Source organism: Ursus maritimus (assembly GCF_017311325.1).
Source record: "Ursus maritimus isolate PB19 chromosome X unlocalized genomic scaffold, ASM1731132v1 scaffold_X1, whole genome shotgun sequence".
In the NCBI taxonomy this organism is placed as follows: Eukaryota; Metazoa; Chordata; class Mammalia; order Carnivora; family Ursidae; genus Ursus; species Ursus maritimus.
In genome coordinates this window covers 117,169,040-117,184,869 of record NW_024423319.1, presented here as the reverse complement: position 1 = coordinate 117,184,869, position 15,830 = coordinate 117,169,040, and the positions used below count along the sequence as shown (strand labels likewise).

General features: G+C 44.3%; 1 protein-coding gene across 4 annotated transcripts in view; it reads right to left on the bottom strand.

Annotated features, from left to right (window-relative positions):
- Positions 1-15,830, bottom strand: part of ARHGAP6 (Rho GTPase activating protein 6) — a 244,423-nt gene that overhangs the window by 46,672 nt on the left and 181,921 nt on the right. For all 4 annotated transcript variants that reach the window (XM_040634551.1, XM_040634561.1, XM_040634566.1 and 1 more), the window contains 3 exons: positions 10,930-11,001; positions 3,863-4,119; positions 1,369-1,564 (listed from right to left, as the gene is read on the bottom strand). In XM_040634551.1, the coding sequence (XP_040490485.1) occupies positions 1,369-1,564; positions 3,863-4,119; positions 10,930-11,001 (525 nt within the window). The remainder of the gene's footprint in view (positions 1-1,368; positions 1,565-3,862; positions 4,120-10,929; positions 11,002-15,830) is intronic.

Genomic DNA, 15,830 nt, shown 5'->3' with positions numbered 1-15,830 from the left:
GCAAAGGAACATGACTTTGCTGTGGCCTGTCCCAGAAATCGACGCGATCACCTTTCTCTCCTTTTCATCAGAAACTGGAATGGAAACGTGACCCCGGAGCACCTGGATCTCAGGCTTAGGGAATTCAAGTAAAGAGGGCAGGCAGAATAAGCAGGAAGCCCCACCCTAAAAATCAGCCCAAATCCCAGAAATGGAATAGGGCTTGAGTCTCCATTATATTGTCTTGTTTCATTGTTGTTGTTGTTGGTGGTGGTTTTTGTTTTGTTTTGTTTTGTTTTTTAATTTGTGCTTCTGGGAAATTGAGGATGCTTAAGGAATTTTGAGCTAATAGTACAGAAAGCATCTGGGTGAAATGTAAGTGGGGAAGGGTGCTTCCCACACAGACACAGATGGAGTCAAGATAACTGCCCAAGACCAACTGTGGAGGGAATGAAAAGATCTTTGACAAATGTTTATAAGGCTAAAGTGACTCAAACTCTCTCCTACCCATTTCCCAAACGGGCAAGTAAAGTCTCACGAAAGAATTATTTTTGAGGCTTGCTCTTTTTTCATTGGTTTCAAGTGACCAAGATGAATATCCGTTTGCATTTAAATATGTCTTGTATTTTTCTGAAGCGAAACACCATGGTAACCAGGCGCAGAATCAGGTCCTTGAAAGGATAATCTTCTTTCTTTTAGCCCTACACTGCATGCTAACCATTCCAAAAAAGAAATAACTGTTCGGTTTTTTGGTAAGCTTAAAGGAAATGCTATTTTACAAATTATAATTCATGAAAATTCATTTTCAAAAAGAAAATAGAAAGACATACCAAATTTTCTTTCACATGAGCAGTTACTCAGCCTGCCATTGGATTTTTGCAGGATTAGAGTAGAGTTTTAAACTGCTTAGAGTTCACTCCCTACGTTCTTTATAGGGCGACACTATAATTATAAAAATATGAGTCTCTTTTTCTACCTCACGGTGAAATTTAGGCTGAATTTACATATTTGCAGTACTGAACACCTTAACTGCTAAGCTATTTTAAAAAATAATTCTGTGCAATTAATATTTATTGAACACCTACATTGTATTAGGGAGACTTGGAGACAGACCCAGCCCAACAGATCTTGGCCTCCAGGCTCATGTCTGAGGACCCTTGGGTGCTGGGAGGCCTAAACACCATCAACCTGATTTTTGTCCCCCGCAATCTTGTTTAGCCTTGTACTCTCCAAAGCAAACACTCAGATCTGTAAACTCTCTTTGCAAAGGAAATTTCAGCCCAGAGTCTGAGCAAACGAACAAAGCATTGAACTTGGGTGCTTAAGTCCACGAAGCTTGAATAAATGAGAGTCTCTCATACTTGATTGCTGACAGACAAGTCTGCTTACCATGTTTTTCTAGATGCTGACAGCAGCTGTCCACCAGCCTGGGGACCTGTCTGTAAATGGGATTCAGACTGAGTTTCTTATCTCTGGCTTTTTCTTTTTTACTCTGAGCCTCGGCAGGCAAGGAGAGTTGTAAAGCTTCTAGCAGTCGAGACTGATTGTCATCAAGATCTGTGATAGAATCCACTGACATCGCACCCTGCAAATCATACACAGACGTGAACGAAGGGCGCAGATGGAGAAAACAAGAGCAAGTTCCCTCACACGCTAGCCAATAATGCTTTTGCCCGGGACTGTGCGTCACCCTTGAAATCACGTCGCTTCATTCAATCATGCCGTTCGTATATTAAAAGGAAAACAGCAAACACCTCTTGAAAAAGTTAGGAAACTACCACAACAGGGTAAGGGAATGGCAGTTACAATTCCCACAAACAACATTCGCCAAATGGAAGACGAGAGCGGGCGGACATAGAGTTCTAATATTTTGACCCAACCACTTCATTTCTTGAAACAAGAAAAAAATCACACGCTCGATGAATGAGGTAAAGTCAGAGAAGCCTCGTGAAAAAAAAACCGAACATCTCAACTATGACTCTAGGAAGCAGATTTTTAACATTGGATTCCATGGAACAGTCTTAGTTGGGTGTTCCCCAGACATGGCACAGAGAACTTGATCAGGAACGTGGTCCCAGGAGCCAGCTGTGTGTGTGGGGGGGGTCAAGAAAGGGGAGGGAGAGCAGTGGGTGAACAGCATCACCAGCCTATGACAAGCTCGTGGACAGCTGGTGCCCAAACGCCCTGGGGACCTTTGGGAGATCGTGTGGGTCAAGCACCTCAGAGCTAACCATGCTCGGGAGCAAGTGTGCTGGGCTATTTATACCACAAGCCTCAAGAGTCATTGATTAAGGGCAACTTCTGGTAGGGGCAGGGAGGTGACATTCAATGTCTCGGCACTTGCTGCTTATCACCTGCATGGGTGGGGGGCTCTGGCCATCAGAGAAAGCCCTTGGCAGGGGTGAGGTGCTGGCAGGTGGAAGGAAGGCTCTGGCATGCTGGGACTGGTAAAGGCCGACTGGAGGGGAACAGGGCATCGGTTGTGTCTGCAGAGCCAACCCCCCCACCCCCCACGGAGGGGAAGCAGAGAGGAAGGGGTTCGCTGCTGGTATCCTAGCAAGGTCTGGACAGATGAGAAGGCATCTGGGAGGCCCGCTGCCTGGGCTCCAGATTCCCAGAAAGCTCACACGTGGAGTTTGGGTGTTATGGCCATATGACACGCAGGCTGAGAGACGATGATAAGACTGCAAGAACAGTTCCAGCGCATACATTTAAATATCCTGGAAAGTCATCATTTCTCCATTTGTAAACATAGCTGAAGCCCTGAAAAACAGCAGTGGCTCAGGTACCCCTTTATCTTGAAGAGATCTCGAATGTTGATTTTAAGTGGGAAGAGTCTGGGGTTTTGACTAAGGAAGTAGTGAGTGGCTGGAGGTGGCAAAGATTTGGGGATCTCTAGGCAAGAGGAAAAGGAGGGCAGATCTCCTAGTGACCTAGGAAATTTTAGAGATGCTTATGAACTGACTCAGCTGATCACCAACCAGTTTGCCTGAAAACTCAGTTTTCCCGGATTGAAACATGAAATTCGAAACATGAAACAACAACACGGTGCCTAGAACATAGCACTCACTTAGTACAGGGTACCATGTTTGTTACAGTATTGGTTTGAAAGAGGACATATGTGCCCCTTCTCTCTCTCTCTCGCTCTATGATATATATGATATCTCTGATACATGATATACTATATATTATATATATATATATATTGGTTTCTTGTGAAAAAAAAAAAGTTCCATTGATAAAAAAACATCTTATTGCTTATGAGGAATGGCAGCCAGGTCACTGGGGGGCCAGGCGTGGTTCTGGGACTAGAGATGAAGAGAGTTAACGAAACCACCGGGCCCCGCCCTCCAGCCTCACAGTCTCGAGGGCAAGTCTGGTAGTACGACAGAAGATTACACTAGAGCACGGTCAACAGTGATGTTGTAGAATGTTCAGGACATCATGGGGCACACACATGGGGAACCAAGGAGGGGCACCCAGCAGCTCTAACAGCAGTCAGGAAAAGGCTCTGAGGCTGTGTCACATGCCATATGGCCCGGGGCACGTTGTCCCTGAATGGGGTCGTTGACAGATCCCTGGACTCCATTTCCAGTTTTCACAAGAGCAGAGACTCAGTGATGTTGTAGAATGTTCAGGACATCATGGGGCACACACATGGGGAACCAAGGAGGGGCACCCAGCAGCTCTAACAGCAGTCAGGAAAAGGCTCTGAGGCTGTGTCACATGCCATATGGCCCGGGGCACGTTGTCCCTGAATGGGGTCGTTGACAGATCCCTGGACTCCATTTCCAGTTTTCACAAGAGCAGAGACTCAGAGAATAACCTTGTAATGCTTTGGTTGTTTTATCAGTGGTGCCAGAGAAAGTAGTGGCCAACTCACCCTCCTCCTGGCCCGAGGAGCCGGTTCTGGGGTGTTTGGGGATGTTGACTCATTTGGTGTTTCCGAGGTGGAGCTGAGAGATGAGTTACTGCTTGAGAGTTCTTTGTTGTGTCTTTTATTTCCGAACGGGAGGAGGGAAGCCACAAAGTCAGATGCATCCTTCTGCTCGTCCCTCTGCGAGTCCTGCTTGAGTTTATAGGCCCGGTCATTTGCAATGACTTGGGATAAGGGCATTCCAAATGCCTGCGGGATGAATTCTGGAATCAAAAAACAAACATTCACATTCAGACATGACTAGGTCAGTGAAGGCTCTCACTCATGCTTCAGACTCGAGGGCAGGCGTATTCAGATGACTGTTTCCTGAAGAACTGATTTTTCAATCAAAATACAGGGAGGACTTTCATGTGTATCAGAGTGGCCGAAGCTTCTATTACTATCAAGTAGGCCAGTATGTATAAAGAACACGGGTTTTTAGACATCTAGGCCTCTAGTTTCTCCCCCACACATCTCAAGTATGTTTTAAAGGAGATAACTTTATGGAGAAATGTGACATTTTTGATAGCATGTACACGATGCTTCATCCTCACAAGGACACAATTTTACCAACTGTTAGTCTTTGAATTATGTGTCTCGAGAGCCCTCCGAACTTACAAGGCGTGAGCGGGCTGCGTGCATCCCTTTATTCCACAGGGACTCACTGAACAGCTACCACGAGGGGAGCACAAGCTCACAAAAGGTGTAGTGCTCGTTCTTGAAGGGTCCAGAGTAAGGGCCGGGTGGGGGAGTGGGAGTCAGATATGTAAATAATTACACAGGGGTCTCTCAGCGGCTATAATGGAGAGATGCACGGAGCCAAGCCTGAAGTTCAGTGACGTGGATATGCTTTGGGGTTCCCAGTAAAAGAGCCAGTACGTGAGTGAGGACCAGAGAGGCAGGGGAGCAGCTTGGGGGGTGTCTGCTTTTTCCCCTTGTCCCCCACAGGCTGCCTTCCGTTGCTGGGCTGGGGCTGTTGCTCTCATGATTTATCTACTCAAGCCGTTCTGCGGGCTGCCTCAGAAGGAGACTCTCACCACTACATAACCAGGGAAGGGCCCAAGATACAAAGCGTTAAATGCTCTAGTAAGGACAATTTGGGGGAAGGAGCATAATGCAGAAATCTGGACACACAGTTGCTCTCCGGATCGCTGCAGTAAATGCATAGGTATACACGTACATCGTAAGCACACTGATCCTTAGGGCCAGGCCTCTTTTGGGCACTATTATGCTGAAAAGCATTCATCATTAAATTAAATGCATTATTTCTTTTAGACTCAAAATTACATCTCCTAGCAGCAGAATATGGAAGTCTAGCCTCCCCTTTGTTTTTATAACCCCTATGAATAAAACCAGAATGATCAAGGGAAAGCAATTCTAGGGGTTGTTTGTTCTTTGAAAGAAAAGGCTAACTTTAAATCAGGTGGAAAGAGGCTTTAAAAAGGCTTTCCTCCTTGATCCACGGCAACATTTTAACATCACTGGGCTAACGTCCAAGTCTGCATTAAAAGCAGAAATGGCACTTAAGAAGTCTGCGCCTCTGGTCCCATCAAAACATGCAGTCTGTTTGGAAGTGAAAAATAAAAATATCAGCATATTGGGATTTTCAGAGGATGCTTACCATTCTCTATCAACAAACTAGGTGGCATACGATAATAACACAAACAAAAATTTCGGCATGTTTTTGAGTGATCGATGTGGACGGCGTAGCAAGATCCAATACTCACGATTGATAAAAGGCCATCTCCACCTGCTAGCACAATTAGAGTACCAGACCACGTGCCGTGCACCCCGGGATGTGTGGTGTAAATCAGCGCTGTGTTGTCTATGGGAATAATCAAAGAGTCTTGCTGCAGAAAACCCGGGGAGAGTCTAGAAGCATGCGGATGCCAAGGCTGACAGCTACGGGGAATACACAAAAACTGTGGGGGGAACAACAGCAGAAAGGATAGTGATAAATGTATCGAGCAACACGTGTCTGCTCACATAGGCATGCTCTCTGCAGGGGTTTCGTAGGAGATGGGGCCTACTGACTCCTCTCTTAGCCAGTTTTGCCACGTAAGGGAAACCAATCGGACTCATTTAGAGTTTCTAATATCCCTCGAAAAAAGAAGACAACTGGTTTCCTTTGGGATCTGTCATTTTCAATGGCCCAAAGTCTGCCACTCTCCTTGCAAATTGGAATAACTGAACACAAATTAAACAGATGGGATACAAGAAGTCATCCTTCCCGATTTTTCTTTCTCTTTGATTCTCACTCAAGAGATGACCTGCCAACAGATTTTTATTTTTCCCTAATAGGCTTTCCTTCCTGGCTGAGTTTATTTATTCTTTCAGTGATAGAGTTTTGATGTGGTCTCTTGTTTCTTGTTGCTTTCTTTTGAGAACCCTTACAAGCTTCAGAAAGAAGACCTCTCTATGCCTTAAACTTGTGTTGCAGCGTCTAGACTCAGGAAAATTCTAGGCAGGATTCCTTGACTATGACTGCTTCTCAATATGTGGCTATCATGAAATTGAGGACTTATCACAACTCTATTTAGCAAAACCCTCCTCATGTGTAAATAAAATGTTGGGCACACATGCTTATCCATAGGTTCAAAGCTCTTCTCTCAGGGGGAAAAAACCCTGGAGACTCTGTGTTGATAGTGGCTAATACAGTTGATAACAGGTTTTTAAAACCAGATGGACATTTCCCAAGACTCAGTGTTCTGGGGCCAGGGACAGTGTGTATCATGTTCTAATCTGTAGCAACGGCGTACTCTCCCAGCCCATGAACTGTGGGGTCAGGAGGTGGCATGCCATCTTCTGCTCCCTACTACCACTTCCAGATCTGCACCTTCCCACCGTGTGGCAGAAACCCACTCTCACAAGGTTCCTCTTGTCTCCTGCCCATTGCTCTCTCTTTTTTTTTAAAGATTTTATTTATTTATTTGACAGAGATAGAGACAGCCAGCGAGAGAGGGAACACAAGCAGGGGGAGTGGGAGAGGAAGAAGCAGGCTCATAGTAGAGGAGCCTGACGTGGGGCTCGATCCTGTAACGCCAGGATCATGCCCTGAGCCGAAGGCAGACGCTTAACCGCTGTGCCACCCAGGCGCCCCCATTGCTCTCTTCTCTTGACACTGACTGACCCGCGGTCAGACCCCCAAGCTACCATCACCCTTGGCAGTTTGGACGTCTACCTAAACGGCCCATCTAATTCTCCGTCCTCCCATCTCCTGGACCATCTCCTCTCCCCTTACTTTTTTCCTGTATGCCACCTTTTCCACTCACTCCCTTGGTCCCATCCTGGCCCTTGTCCTTACCAGAAGGGATTCCACCTCGAGAATCAGGCTTCCTCCCTCCACTCTTGTCTAACCCCCTTCCCAGGTTCATGTTCCACACTGCAGTGTGGCGATCTGCTGAAACACACCATTAAGATGTGCCCTCCTTAATGCACCTCGATGGTGTCTCAACGTTCTCAGCATGCAGCCCAAACACCGTGCAGGGGTGCACGCAGTCCTGCGTGAGGTAGCCCCTTCCTATTCTCTCCTGGGATCACGTTCCCCCGGGTTCTCTCGTCTCCAGTAACCGCACTCAAAGACACCATTTGATACGTTCTCTTTGAGAATTTCTACATAGTGATAACTGATACTTGATTTTTCTACTGCTATTTAATATGATGCAAAATAAAGTTGTATCAACTATTCCTATTGAGTGTTACGTCATAGCTGGTGTGTGGTAACATACTCGGACACTGAGGAACAATAAAACATGGCATGATACTATTTCAGCCTTCAGAAAGGTGCCAGACCTGAACTGTCCCCAGATTTCATGTCAGTAACTATATGGCATGGTCTGAAATATCCCGTGACACAGCAACCTATCTCCCAGACGTGTGCCACGGTAAACCCTAGTCCCCCTGCGCTGTGACTAGGAACCACATGAACTGGAACAAAGTAGCTATTTAAAAATCTTTTCCCCAAAAGTGATTTCTTTTTGACCCACGAAAGAAATTTGCTGAAGTTCTGAAAGTTTAAAAAGTGCTTTTTGGTTGCCAAGTAATTTAACTAAGAGAAATTAAGGACTTGGAACTCTTCTGGATGAAAATATGTTTTCATCCAACCCAGCATCCATCTTGAATTCGTTTCCATATGGAGTTCAAGAGTCGTATGGGCACTGGCTTAAGTGGCAGGAGGGACACAGGAGTGTCACATGATCTGCTGTGTTTGATGTCAAGGCAATTAAATAAAATACAGGACATGATTCATTCTGATTGAATCAATTAATCTAGCAGCATATCAAACACTTAATGAATCACTCTTTATTGGGAGAGCAATTGGATTCTAAAAAGCTGCTCCTATTTATTTTTAGATGACCTAACCCAAGAGGTCACTGAGAGCTTCCTGTTTTCCTTCTTTTACTTTTGGACTTCAGTGATTATCATTTTCCACATGTGCAGCTGTTAGGAACCCCAATGTTAATATTCAAGTGGAAGAAAATAATGTGAACCATTACAGCTGGGCAAGACCTGCACGCTGGCCCCTCCCGCCCTGCTTCCCAGGGCGGCGTGTAACGGATGTGTGCACATAGACAGGACCTTCTGTTCAGAAGAGACGCCAGGTAATTAGGCTTCACTTAAGCCCAGGACATCTTTTTAAATATCAGTGCTACTTTAAAAGAGAAAAAAAAAAATCCTCTTTGCCAGGAAGCCTGGTGTTTTTCCTTAATTTAGCTGGATGGGCGATGTGTCTTTTCTTTGGACCACCAGAACCTGCCTTCCTTTTTCCAGTCAGCAACCAGTACAGCCTTATGGAACACTGCCAAGTTTTCCCTGAGATGTAATACGTAAATACGATACGGTCCGAAAAATGTATACTGGCCCAGGACACACTGGTCAATTACTTCCCCCGGCCCTTCCTTTTCTGCTCATTCACATCCTTGCTTCCTGTTGCTTTGTAACCTAAGCAAGCACACATGCATCTCTCTCTGCTGAGGGACTCAATCATCTCCTGCAAAAACGCTCATTCTGTTTAGTCTAGCTGCAACGGGCACTGGTGAAGAATCGTTAAAAGTCTCCATTACGAGTATTCAGTCCTAAGATCAGTATCATCATCCTCGAGTAAACCAACTTTACAGATACACATTACTAATGCCAGTCTGAGTGCTCCTTTAATACTCTCTGTAAACACTACGAATTTCTCTAATCTAGCGAGGTAAAGGTGATGAATGGCAGGAATAGAATGAGTAAGACTCTAGTTTAAAAAAGCTACCCTGGTTACTGATATTCATTTAAAAAGAAGGGTAAGAACATACGGACCGATTAAATAGAATACGATTTATCAGACAAGAGTTAGCGCCCTGTGCCTTGATTATCCCAGCAGCAGACTCGGCTGTGATAGGATGTGCCTTGGTGAGGACACTGGCTAATATGGACCCAAGTTCCCATCTTAGAAGCTGCACATCAGTACGTTAGAAAATTACTCATGTCCAGTAACCCCTACAGACTAATGGAATCACACTTTCTGGCTGGGGGTGGGGTGGGGCACTGGGAATTTTAAAGGTTCCACAACTTCCTCTACTGTACAGCTGGAGGCAGGGATCATTCACATTTTCAACTCCCTTTTTCCAGTCTGAGGTAAACATCTGAAATGTCTGGAGATATTCTGGTTGGGGGCTATGCTACTGGCATCCAGTGGTAGCAGCCAGAGATGCCACCAAACATCTCACACGATGAACAGGACAGCCTCCATAACAAAGAATTATCCAGTCTGGGGGCGCCTGGGTGGCTCAGTCAGTAAAGCGGCCGACTCTTGATTTCAACTCGGGTCATGATCTCGGTGTCCTGGGATGGAGCGCCGCATGGGGCTCTGCGCTTGGTGGGGAGTCTGCTTGAGGATTCTCTCTCTCCCTCTCCCTCTGCCCCTCCTCCACTCGCGTGCGCTCTCTCTCTCTCAAATGAATACATAAATCTTTTTTTTAAAGCAAATTATCCAGTCTAAAATGTCAATAGACCCAGGTTGAGAAATCACGCTCTAAGGGAAGTAAAACGTTGGCTCCCCATTCTTTAGAATTCTTTTATCTCCAAAGAACCAAATGTCATGGCACTCTGGGCACAGTTCACAACATGGGTGTAGAGTCTGGGATCAACGGTGTGGACTGGACTAGGTCTTGTCCAGTACTGACCACAGTGCATTTATTTTTATACCTTCGGTTTTACTGCCTCCCGTTATTTTTCAAGCAGAAATTCACTCATTATAGAAAAGAACTCCAAGGTGAGACATATGGCTTTCCTCACTCAACACTCATTCATTATGTCACATAAAATGGGAATACATTCATACAACCACACCATTCAGCAGTCAGTTCATATGGGGCCATACAAACAAGCCACAGAGAGTTGTACTGCGCTAATGGGGCCCAGGTGCCCATCATGCAGGCTCAATGAATATTAGTTAAAAATGACCACAAATACCTCTGAAAGAGTGGCGAATGTGTCAGTTCCCTAAATAGACATAGAAGGAGACACAAAACAGTATAGAGAGAATCAACAATTCCCAAAACATATAGGGCAAAAAACAAGCATGCTGTGATCTGACATAAAAATGCTGAGAATGGCCCATCTCCAGTAGCCCATGAGGACGAGACTGTCTCTTTCCAGTAGTCATGGGAGGCGAATCCAAGCTTTTTCTCATTCAACTTGCCCTGCCTAACGATCTGGACTTGCCACACAGCTGGTTAGTGTTAGAGATGCTGTCCATGGCTACTCAGCCCAGGTTCTTCTTATGCCTTGCTGATTGGCCAGGATCATAATTGGAACCATAAACTTGGCCGAAGTCACACCTTGCTCAAACCAGTTGAATTCATCAATTCAGTACGGGGCCACTCAAACACAAAAGAGTAGACCAAAACAGGCTTTAATGACATTCAATCGTAGAAATCCAGTTTGCATAACAGAGTTGAACCGCATAAATCTATGCAATTGAAAAACCCCACCAAATTCAACCATTATGCTCCAGGGACGATGCATCCGCTCTAGTTCATTCTGTCCCTTACCTCTGTCTTTGTTTTTCTCCTTTCCTAGCGAATCCAGTTTCTTTCGCAAAGATTTCTTTCTCTTCTGTCCATCTGTAAATATTAGAAGAACAAAAAGTTGTAAACACAAGCATACACGTGGTATCTTACACTATCAATACCCACATTTGAGCAAAAGCATGACTTCTCACTTCACTCATAATTCGGCATTTTAGACAGAATAATGGCTCTGAAATTACACGGAAATCTCTGACTTGGGTAGTACACACAACAAGAATCTTGATGTATGCTCTTAAATTTTGTTTCAATCATGAAAAGTACAGGAAACTTACCTCCTTCAGAATTAATTTAGTGTTGACACTTAGATATGTTTGCTGTTGCTATTACATGAGTCTCTTCCTATTCTTCATGTTTATGCAAACCAATGTCACCTTGAATCAAATCTCCACGAGAGGAGAGCCAACAGAACATATGGTTTTGACATTTATAAGCTGGTAGAGTGTAACTGGATAAGGAAATGAATTTGGGGTCTTGAGAAGTCAGATCTAATTAGTGCTGCACCATTTACTAACTGTGTGACCTGGGACAAGTCTCAGTGTCCTCATCTATAAAATGGGAATTTCATGGGGTTGTTGTGAGATTTAATGAGACGATGCACATCGAGTGCCTCATGAGGCCCCTGACACACGTGCATAAATTCAGATCTACTTTCTCTCGGGGGGTTGCATAGTATTACATAGTGTAGCTGTACCGTAATTTCATTAACCATTCCTCTACCAATGGACATTTGGGTCCTTTCTAAGTTTTCACTATAATAAGTAAGGCATGTATCCCTTCAGCAGCTTGTGCTTGCAACAAACTTACTTAGCGCGTCTGGCTAACTCACCAAATAATAAAGATGCCACTCATATCAGTAGGCAGCTGCAATTGAATTCCTGGGATGTCATCAGAAAACGTTGCCAGTCATCATGGCAAGAATGCAGTTCAGGATTACACAACCGTCAACTTAATGTGTGGGAGGCGCGAATCGGGAATCTGCACTGTGATCAAGTAGGGGAAGCGCAGCCCGTGCCGCAAGGAAAATTATGTTTCAAAAGGAGGATTAGGAATTGGTTCTTTACAGGATACACTCAAAAGCGCAGTTCAGAAAGAGGCTCAGCCCAATCAAATTTAAAAGCCAGACTCTGATATCAGGAAAAGACAGCACGCACATTCTTAACCAGAAATGAGCATTCCTAGGATCGTCACAGGGCTGCAGATGTTCCCAACTCCTTCTCCCCGGATTTTTGGAGGCAAAAGACATCACAGTATAATCAACAGACACATTCAATCCCTCTTCTTTCAAAAAGCAAAGAAATATTGCAAGAATGATTTCCTCTCACAAAATAGACATAGTTCATAAGAGCGTGCACCCTTCTGAGACTTGTATAGGGGGACATTAAGTAAGTCGCTTGTAATGTGGTGAAGAGCCAGCAATCTCTGTCATTATGGGTATGTTCTTCTCTCCAGTGTCCAGAAGATGATTAATTATATGGCCTCCCATAACTTATTATAAAACGTATGACAATAAACATACTAACAACACAAGATTTCAATCCATTCTCCAAATAGGACAGGACTTTTACTTTGTAACACTTCAGTCATCACTAGTTCATACCACCAAATGTATTTGATTGTAACAAAGGTATATTTCTTTAATACATTCTATTATTCCTTCATTTTAATCATTGACCCAGAAGAATAACTAAACTATAATGAATCATTGAACACTACAACAAAAACTTATGATGTGCTATATGTTGGCTAACTGAACATAATGAAAAATAAAATAAACTATATAGTAAAGCTTAAGAGACTTAGTTTTTATAACCAGTGGGTAGATCCTAAAATTCAAGCAAGTTGTCAAAGAACCAGAACACAGATAGGATAGGGGACGTTTTCTTTTAAGATAGAAGGATTTTTAAAAACTTCTTTTTAATTGGAAGACATAGCATATATAAAGATGTGTGTAACTACAAATGTACAGTTTAAATTAGTAATAGGAGGCCAACTCCCACACCACCAACAGCCAAGTTCAGAGGTAGACTACTGCTCGTGCCCAAGCCCCCTGTGTGCCTTCCCTTCCTCTCCCCTCCCAGGTAATCACTGGTCTGATTTTTGCAATAATCAATCACCTGCTTTCTTTTGTAGTTTTACTATCTGCAGATGCATTTATAAAGAATACAGTTTGTTTTTCCCACTTTTGGGTTCCCATAGATGGAATCACACTGCAGGTATTCTCTCCTGCCTCATTATGTCATTCCGCAACACTTCGGAAATTCATCCGGGTGAGGTGGGTAGCTGTAGGTCCCTCATTCTGATGGCTATACACTGCTTTCTGGCATGAATATACCATGGTTCATTGGAAATTTGAGTTGTTTCTAGCTTGAGACTATCAGGACCAATGTTTTTGACCAATGTTGCACATGTCTTGCCATGTCCATGTCCAAGACCCTCTCTCAGACAGTGGTTCTTAGAATGTGGCTCTGGGACCACTGGTGTCAGTACAGTCTGGGAACTCATTAGAGCTGCAAATTCTATGGTCCCACCCCAAAACTACTGACTCAGGAACTCGGGGGTGGGGCCCAGCAATGTGTGCTTTCACCAACCCTCCAGGGGATTCTGGTTCCCACTCAAATCAAAGAACCACTGTTCTAGGGTAGATACGTACAAGCTGCGTTGTCAGGTCAACATGTACGCAATCTTAAGCTCTACTAGGTAACATCAAACATTTTCCCACTAGTTTCACTCATTTGTATTCCCACCAGCATGAGAGTTTACATAGTCCCACAAGGATAATATGTACTTCAAACTCCAAGATTCCAAACAATATCTTGAACCTTCGTTACAGGGGGAAAAAAAGTGATCTTTGTGAATAGTGACCTGCAATTTAAAAAATGCTTAGCTACTTACAACAAATACAAACATTCTCTTTTTCACTTAATGAGACAGTCCTCACACTCACCCCTGGCCAGCATGGACGCCTAACCCTGGCACTGCACACCTGGCAAGTCTTGGAGTTTGCACCTCCATCCTAGCCTCAAAGGAAGGTTCTAGCTTGTTTCCAATCCTCAGAAAATCCTGCTGAGAGAAGTTTGAAGGAATGCCTTTTGGCAGCACCTCCCTTACTTTTCCCAACCACAGCTGCCTCGCTATTGACTTGGACCAGAAACGCAGACTCTCAGAGAACACAAACCAAAGGAATTCAAAGGCAGTGAGGGGAGCTCAGTTAAAAAGTGAGGGGAAAATGCTATAAAAGAGACACTTGGTGGCAGAATGGGAAGTGGCCCTTTAGAGACTGTATCTAACCTCTAGCCTTGGCTCTAGTGATGCTGGGGGCTAGATAACCCTTTGCTGTGAGGAACTGTCCTGTGCATAGTAGGGTACCTAACAGCATCCCTAGGCTCAATTCCCTAGATGCCAGAGAGCCCACCTGGTCCCTGTTGTGACAACCAATAATGTGTCTGGACATCGCCAAATGTCCTGCAGGGACAAAATCACTCTGGTTGAGAAGCCCTGGTCTGTGCATAACTCTACCTAGAGGGCAGCTATGGGCTCAAACCATATGACACCCAACTCCAGAAGAGTTGCATTTTTCCACTTGTCACAATGCTCGATCCATACCCAAACTCAGTTTCTGTTTTAGGTAGAAAAATATAAAAATGTTTATAAATTGTTGAGCTTTTACATATCCAGTTGAATAACAATTTCTTTCAATTTAGAAAGAAATGCGAGTCTGCCTATGGCTATGTTTCTACCAGACTCCTGTCTACAGGTAGAGGAATAGAGCAGTTTCTTTGAATAAACAGCCTTCTATTTCTTCGGATGAAGCATTTTGTCCTCATTTAGATCAGGTGTGGAACAGCATTTGACGGTGAACAGTTGTATGAATGGATGTACGAACACGTCTTTAGCATGCAGGGAAGACTCAGGGGACACTAGTTCTTTTTTATTTTTTTTTAGAGGACTAAACATGGTGGATAAAGAGACTTCCTGGCCAGCCCTCCACTGGCCAGAGCAAGGATCCAGGAGGAATTTATAGGAAGACCGTTTTCTCAGCAAATGGAGCTGTTCTGCAACGGAATGAGCTGCCTCACAAAACAAACAAACAAAAACAAAAACAAGAAAGAAAACACTGCTCACTGTGGCTTCCATCTCAGCTGCTCTTTCTGTCTTGCATCCCTCACTCTTGGGGAAGCTGTGTCAAGAGCAACCCTATGCAAAGGGCTATGTGGTGGTGAGGAACTGGAGTCTCCAGCCTGCAGCCACATGAGTGGGCCGGGACACTGATTCTCCAGCCCCAGTCAAGCCTTCAGATGACTGCAGCCCCGGCTGAGCTTGATGGCAAACCTCATGGACCGGAACCTAAACCAGAACAACCAGGCTGTGATAGTCCCAGAAACTGTGTGAGATCAGAAATGTTTATTATTATTATTTTTTTTTACAAAAGAGAGAAAAGGAAAGAAAAACGATACCCAGCCAAATGCATGGGGTATTCTAGATGGGACGTTGGGTCAGAAAAAGGATATTTTGTGGGGAAACTGGTAAAATCTGAACAAAGTCTGTAGTTTGGCTGATAGCAATGTACCGATGTCGGTTCCTTCATGGTGATAAGTGAACCGAGGTTACATAAGATGCTACCCTTAGAGGAGAATGGCTGAGGGGCATCAGGGAACTCTGTAACTGACTTTATAACTTTCCTATAAATCTAAAATTATTCTAAAATAGTTGTTGTTTTAAAAAGCCCTTTCTCCCAGGTACTGGACGTATTCAAGCAAAGGCTGAAACCTCGTTTGTCAAGCGCGGGAGAAGGTGGAGGCTCTCACAACGCACTGGAGTACTCTGGAACACACAGACTTGGGAGCTCAACTTTATGGCAAGAA